We start from the raw sequence: 8,171 nt of genomic DNA, 5'->3' as shown, positions 1-8,171 counted from the left end.
CATCTATTGTATAAAATATGTTATGTGTATTCATGTTAAGTATAATTAATATCTACAAATTTTTAAACTTAAAATAAAAAAAGTCAGGTTTTTTTTTTTTTTTTTTTTAAATACAAAAATTGAACTTGCCAACTACAGATGCATTAAAAAAACACTTTAAGAAATTGAAAGAAAAATAAATTTCAGCAATTCCGTTCTTAACTTTCTGATATTCAATACTCATAAAGAGCATGAATTTCGTTAAAAGCTTTTCAGTTTAATGATTTTAATAAAAATACAAAGCACTTAATTTCTTTGCCTATTCGCAAGGCAAAGTAGGCATCATAAATGCAAAAAATCTTATACCCATGGCGGATGCAAAGAGATTGCTTTAATCAAAATGAAAGCATCAAAAGTCTAAAAACGGCAAATGAAAGAATTTATTAAAGGAAAAAAAAACTGGCACTTTAACAAGTCTATAAGATGTTATATTATTAATAATTATCGACATAATTGTCAGAAGTTTGAGGAAAAAATTCAAATGTGGTGAAGAAAATATCTAACAAAAAAATTGGATTATGGTATTAACAGACAAAAAAATAGTGAAATTCCTGTAAAATTTGGTGTAACGTAATCACTTGTATTGGATTGGCAGCAGAAGACAATCTTTAAGGTCGTGTAGAATAAAAAATAAGGAGTTTGTAGGAGATAATAGTAAAATTCAAGAGTTTTAAGGGCCCGTATTTTCTTCTTAGAAATCAAGAATTTATAAGGAGTATACAAATACTTGATTCAAGTTTAGTTTATCAATTAGTTTAAAATATGTGAATTCACATGAAGACGGTGAAATTGAACATAACACTTGCTAAAACAAAAAAGTTGTCACCACATGGGGTCATTACTCTAAAATTTTGTTAAGAGGTAGGGCTGGTACTGCCATTACATAAGAATTGAAGTTATCTTGTTCGCAGGAGGTAGCTCACATATCATTAAAAACAAAATTTTGTTGCTTTAAGAATCAAATGTGATTTTTTTAAGTAAAATTTTTTATTCATTTCTTTAAAAAAATATTTTTAATGAAATATATGGTATTTTTTTCGAGGGATGGCCCTAAAGTAATCATAAAAATTAATGTATGAATATTAATTTTGCCACGGGCAGGTAAACAGCAGTATCTGCCCGGAAATGAGTTTGATATAACTGAAGTAACTTCTTTTGGATTCAATACTAACAAGAGGGAAATGTTGGCATTCAACTACTAACAAATATTTCAATAACCAATAATTTCTTAATTTTCACTAACAAAGCCAAGGTATCCCCTATGCAATACAGTGCAAAGTTTTTATTTTTTCAAAAATTAGGTAGTAAATTTTTTTTGTTACCTTGATGCAGAATTGAGTTTTTTCCCCAGGGCACACCAAGTGAAACTCTAGTACTGAAAATTTATACTTCTGTCTTTACTGAATGATTTCATGAGAGGCGGTGAGAAGCAAAGGGATGTAAGTGGACATTTTCAAGTTTTGAGTAAAAAACGCATATAAAGTTTACGTCCTAGGTAGGCTTTCATTGAATTTTTTTCCCTGAATCATGCTGTACAGGAGCACCTACCAGGGCTACTAGTACTATCTCTTGCCCCAAGACAGAGGAGGAGTTCACCTACCATTTGTACTGGTTATCTCCAATTTTTTTAATTTTGCCACTTGCATCCCTTTGCTTCTCACTACCTCATGTGTGCTTTTTATGTGAAAAGAGAAACAAAATTCGACAACCCAGATTGCGGCGTTGGACTGTTCGTAGTGTATTTTTGCATAGGGGCGTACCCCCCCCCCCCAAATTTTATAAAGTTAATTGAAATAGTTCCTCAAAATACCGCTCCCCCAAAACTAATTCTTTTATCATTGGAACATCAAGCTTTGGTAATTGTAAACAAGTGCAATACTTATAACTACTAGTAGGAAGTAGGGGAGTAGTGAAGTAGTTTCAAAAATTCCTTAACTGAACGATCAGCCCAGAACATGTCTTGAGCTCAATAGTCAATGTTATAAACTTCACAGCTGCCCTTCAGAAATAGAAGTTGTTACAAAATTTGTAAAATATATGAATGCATGTTCCTTTCTAAAGGCAAACAATTGAATGCAGAAAGATTTGCTCCCCCCCCCTCCATCTTTTCCTGAGAACAAAATGCTAATACAAATGATTTTCCCAACCTTAGTATAAATGGTAACACAGAATTAAAAAAAAAAGTAGCTTTCTAATCAATACACATTACATTTCAAGACACGAATGAATAAAATTACAGGGAAAAAATTAATTTAGAAAAGCTATTTCATCACCTGTTAATAACAATTTTTCAAAAAAATACTAAGCACTTTTCATCATGCACTCAAAAGAAAAAAATTTCTTTTCCGAATCAGAAAGGACAGTTTATGTATTCCTGTAGTTTTCAATCATTCTAAGAAATGACATCAGAAAACTGCATGATTGAGAGCTACATAATAAAGAAATTCTATGCATGACTTGAGCTGCACTTTTCTTCGTTTGTGGCATCATTTTCTTGGAATAATTAAAAACTACAGGAGTAAATAAATTGTCCTTAAGTTGTTTTGTTCTTTTAAGTGCATTATGAAAAGTGCTTGGTATTTGGGGGGGGGGGGGGGGACTTATTTTATTCTCTTTTTGTGTGAATGTATTTCAGAAATAGTATGCTGTTACTATCAAGAAACTTATTTTTTTCATTTTAATGCTCTGTACTATACGTATGCCTCAAACGTTAAGCAATTGGCACTAAAAATGAATCCTTGTTCCCCTCTAGGATTTATTTGTGTGATGAATTAATTAGAACCAGTTAAATACGAGGGCTGTTTTTTTTTTTTCAACTTCCGATTGTGTTGCTAGATGGCAGGGCGAGCGGCATTGACTAGGCACCTCTCCCACTACAACCTCACTCCTTTTCGGGGATCTGACGCCATTACCAGTTTATCTAGCGACACATAAACATGGCTACCATGATAGAATCTCCTGCCAAATGTGAGTTGCGTAGTGTCATTCGCTTCTTGCAAGCTGAAGGGTTATCCGCAGCAGAAATTCACCGTAGAATGAAACGAGTATACGGTGAAAGCTTTATGAGTGACAGTGCAGTGCGTGATTGGTGTGGGAAATTTAAAGATGGACGAGGACATTCATGATGAAGGGGGCCAAGGACGAAAGTCGGTCGCAAACGAAGACCTCGTTCATTGAGTTGACCAAACTGTAAGAAGCAATTGGAGGTTTACGATTTACGGACCTATCCAATCAGTTTTCCGAGATTAAATTCAGCCCTATACACTAACATAACTGACAAGTTGGGGTACAAAAAATGCAGTGAAAACCCATCTCAAATCACTGGCGGCAACTTCTATGAAGAAGGTATTAAGAAGCTTGTAACCAGATATGAAAAATGCCTCAATTTAAATGGCGATTATGTTGAAAAGTAACTAATAATGTACCTAACTTTTAATAAACTTATTTAATTACTTTCACTAGTTTTATTTTTATACCGTATAGGAAGTTGATAAAAAACAGCCCTCGTATTACAGGTTTCCCAAACTAATTTATGTTTCACAACATACAAGTTACTCATGATAAAGATCCTAATATGTCTCATTACTTAGCCCTTCATTCACAACTTTCATTATGATTGCTATTAATATTACTGTTGTAAGACAACAAATTTTTGCAACAATGGATTTTATGTTAAATCATGTAATGTGATAATTAAATAAAAAAATTTTATTTTCCATCCAAACAGAGATTTTATTTTTGATTTAACTTTTTAGTGTTAAGTTGTGCCGTAAGATTAAACAAATCGTTTAGCGAAATCCCAAAATCTTTAAGTGAGTGGTCTAATTGCTGCAACAAGCAAAAGCAGGATTCAGAATTTCCGTGACAATCACAGCAAGTGTTTTTGAAAAGTGCTTAGTAAGTAGGATAAGTAGTACCTTGAAAACAAACTACAAATACAACACAAAATATGTAGGACATATTTATTGATGTTATATACACTGCTTAAATCGTGGGAGTTAATTGTACAATACTAGTCAATGCACATTCAAGGTTAAAATGAAAAGGTATCGAAACAGGTCATTGTGCAGATAACATGTAAAGCAGCATCTCTTTTATTTATTAAAGAGAATTTATCTATTACACTACATTTCACGATTGTGTTTAAAAATCACAAGATGCATTAAAACAATGCTTCTGTCTCTTATAAACAACTTCTGAATGAACAATATTTTATTTGAATATGTGAATAAGATGTCCAGTATCTTAAAAGCATACAGCACAACTCATGCAGCTCATTTTTTTAATGGATGATTATGTACACTGCTTGAATAACGAAAGTTTATTATTGTAGGGTAAGTATCCCTAAACCAATTCATCGTCCTTCAACTGAAAGAAAAAAGAAAACAATATTATTATAGCAGATGCAGAAGAAATGAAAATATATAATATTTGGATATAGTATTGAATAGAAAGACAATACTTATGAACATTTAAAATTTCTATACAAAGTAAGTTAAAACATAATTCCAAGAAAGTTTCTAACAATAGAAAGCTGAGGACAAGAGGGTGTGAATTTAAGACTTATTTCCTATTTCTTGATAACTTTATACATTAGATCTATGCAATGCAAAAGTTAAGCCAATGTAAAACCAATTTGGGAAACCTACAGGAAGAGGAATCGTTCAATGTCACTTGAGTCATTTTGTGCATTTAGGTTTTGGCAAATTTGCCATAGATGCAAGATCAATTTACTGTTTCAAATACTAAATTAAAGTTATTAGTTTATGACACATGAAACTATGAGGCACAGAAGTGGTTTTTAATGTAATTTAAATAATCAATTCAGCATTGGAAAAAACATTAATAATAAGTAAATAAAAAACATAGATCTAAAATGCTTTCAAGCCTTATGCATTACGTTAAACAGAAAATGTGGAAAGACGGGAAATTGCAAGGAAGACAAACAGTTCCAAACCAGCAATTTATAATTTATTGAAAAATACAAAAGAAAATGGAAAGAAAATGCATAAAGGTAGGCCTCCCAGTCTTACTATGCACCAATAACAAACAATTGTCTGTCAAGCTTTTTTTACTCAAATTGTGAAAGAAAAATGAATTTACCCTGCACTAGACAAACAGTACGTAATGTTCTGCAAAATAATTCCAATGTTAGATATGCTAAACTACAGTTATGTCCACCACATACAAAACTTCAAAAGAAGCTTAGGGGCAATTCCATGATAAGGTCAACCAGATGATCAAATTTTCAAAATTAAAATTTGTAAACAAATGAGGTGTCATTTTAAAGGTAAAAAGTTGTATATTTTGAAATGCTGGTCTAAAATTTGATCACTTCAGTTATAAATAAGTTACAGCAGGTTAAACCAAGGTCAACATCTTGAGCATTTTCAAACCATATTTGGAGACTCTCGAAGAAATTCTGTTTTTTCCAAAAAATACATGCTAATATTATGAATTGAGATGAATAACCATTTAAAGATACAGAGTGTTGCTGGTGATGTTGCAAAAATGTGTCAAAATATAATTCATTTTGATTTGTAAAAGAATTCCTCTGGGGTACATTAAGTGTTTTACGTCCAACACCAAAATGGGCAGTTAATTATGCTGAGCCAATAATTTTAAAGCTACATACATGTATTTTTGGGTTCAAAGTAAGAATTTCAATCTCTTTGATGTAACCTATTTTCATTTTGTAACAAGTGAATATTTTTTACTAAAATCTTGGTGTTGGACGTAAAAAAATTTTTACGTCCGACACCGTTACATTCCTTTAAATAACATATGTTTTCAACTGTGTTTCTCCTTTTTTTGCCTTTAATTTCAAAGTTAAAGTGAAACATGCATAAAAAAACAACTTAGTGAATTTATTGTACATACATTTAGGGTTGATAAGGGTAAGTAGGACCCCTTTTGAGAAAAGTTGTGTTGAATGAACGTAATACAGTTGATTAAGATCAAATTTGCCAAAACTATAAGTGTAAAAAGAAATTAGAAACACTAAATGACTGCGTCTATGTAAAGTTGGCTAAGGAAGATCCATTATCAGCATTCAACCCATATAAATCTTGATGGTTTTCTTTCATATAAGTTTCACAAATAACTAATCACCAGCTTTTGTAGCTGAACTATCAATTCCTACTAATTCATCACAGTTGTCTTGTATTTCACCAATACAAATATTTCATCAAAGTTGCTTTTGATTTTCAAATCCTCACTGTTGGGAGGGTGGGGGGGAACTACTTACCCCATAGTGTGGGGACGTCTTATAGCAAAGTTTTACGGGGTAAGTGGGGCCCCTCCTCTAAAACAGTTTTTAATAATATTTTACTCAAAAATTCCGACTGCAGTATGCACTTTAAGTTAAACTGTACATGAATGTTTAATGATCATAAAAAAATAAATGCTAACCGGGAAACACTTCTTTGAAAAATGCTGCTTAAACTCGCCAAAAAATATTGTTCAGATTTTTTTTTTTTTTGACTAAGTTCTCTGACATAGAAAAAAATTCCACTTAACCCAAATATATGCAGAACTAATCACTATGATGAACCATGACATGATCAATGTAAAAAAGTATAAGAACCATATGGATATTTCAGTTTTTGGGGGGTGACTTACCCCAGTGTCCCACTTCCCCCAATCAACCCTACATTTGAATTCACTTGGTAAATTTCGTTTCAGTATATGTAACCTATAATCTACATATTTATAACTGTAATCATTATTATGCATTTACATTTAAGAGCAATAGTTTACACGCAATATGAACAATTTACGCCCGACACCGAAAATTTACGTCCGACACCAAACTAAAAATATTTGAAATAATTTTATTCCTTATAATATCATTTGAAAACTGTGATATATGCTTCAATCATAAGTGTACTCTAGAATTATGATGTTTTTAAAATTAAAATGTAAGCCAATTCACAGACTTTTAATAATTTTTAAGTGAACCATCAATTTTACTATTTGTGTGTTTACGTCCGACACCAACTCTTTAATTTTTTTAAATTTATACTTTAGGGATATATTTTGAAAAACTAACATGATTTTTTATTCAGTGGGATGTAGTAAGTATCTTGTAAATAAATTTGATCATTTTGGAACAGTTTATATTTGGTAAATGGAATTAAAACTGAGAAATTTTTCTTCATTTTTTACGTCTGACACCATGGAATTGCCCTTAGGTTGAAATTTACTAAGAAACAAGTTTTGGTTGGACCATGGTTTTCACCATTATTGGTGGAAAAGACAACTTTTTTTTTCCAAGCAACAATTCGTAGAAATTTCTGTGATAGTGTGGAGGATAGTGTCTGTTTGAGATGGTTTGAATTCAGGATCATATGCTGATAGGCTAGCGGAATTCAATTAGGGGGAGTGGGGTACGTTGGACCACGGGGCACGCCGGACCAGTTTCAATTATTTTAAAGCTATTAATATTTTTTTAATTATATTTTAGGACCAACAAATAGCACCTGGTCCTTCAAATCCTATAATGAAATCACATGGTACAGTTATATTGAACAAATTTTATTCCAGAAAGTTATTTCAGAAGTAGTTTTTAGAAAACTAACTTTATTTTTTTTAATGGTTTTCATCAAGATTACAGGGAAAAAATTTAACTCCTTTCTTAAAGTATGTTCATTTTCAGACGAAGAAGGTGGGGTGGTCCACTCTTCGTGGGGCCTGTTGGACCCAACCAACCCCACATAATTTTAAAACTTTTTTTTGCTCTTAAATCTTAATAATTATAACAATATTCCATGATTTTTTAAAAAATTATTGTGTTCTAATGGTGAATGCTTACTGCTGTTTTTAAATAAATATGATTTATCAAAAAAACAATTAAATATGTTATATTGATCTTCAAGCTTAATATTTTTCACTGTACACTAGAGATGTAAAATTTCCGGAAATTTTGAAGTGGTGGAAAAAAAGTTTTTCCAGGTTTTTTTTTTGTTCGGAAAAATTGATTTTTGATATTGTTAAATGACTTAATCTATTTGAAAGTACATCAAAATGGCAAAATAATGCATGGTGTGCTTCGGACAAATGTGGTCGCAAATACTAGAATTGCCATACACTTGCAGAATGTCGCCATCTAGGTAATCCTTAGTGCCCAAAAG

General features: G+C 31.6%; 1 protein-coding gene across 1 annotated transcript in view; it reads right to left on the bottom strand.

Moving 5' to 3' along the window:
• Nucleotides 1–3,979: 3,979 nt before the first annotated feature.
• The window catches only part of LOC129221861 (spliceosome RNA helicase DDX39B-like), a 41,462-nt gene continuing 37,270 nt past the window's right edge, over nt 3,980–8,171 (bottom strand). The window contains exon 10 of the mRNA XM_054856213.1: nt 3,980–4,407. Coding sequence (XP_054712188.1) covers nt 4,394–4,407 — 14 coding nt within the window. The 3' untranslated portion in view covers nt 3,980–4,393. The remainder of the gene's footprint in view (nt 4,408–8,171) is intronic.

The sequence above is a fragment of the Uloborus diversus genome, chromosome 5, assembly GCF_026930045.1.
Source record: "Uloborus diversus isolate 005 chromosome 5, Udiv.v.3.1, whole genome shotgun sequence".
Taxonomy (NCBI): domain Eukaryota; kingdom Metazoa; phylum Arthropoda; class Arachnida; order Araneae; family Uloboridae; genus Uloborus; species Uloborus diversus.
This window is presented reverse-complemented; position numbering and strand designations above follow the sequence as displayed.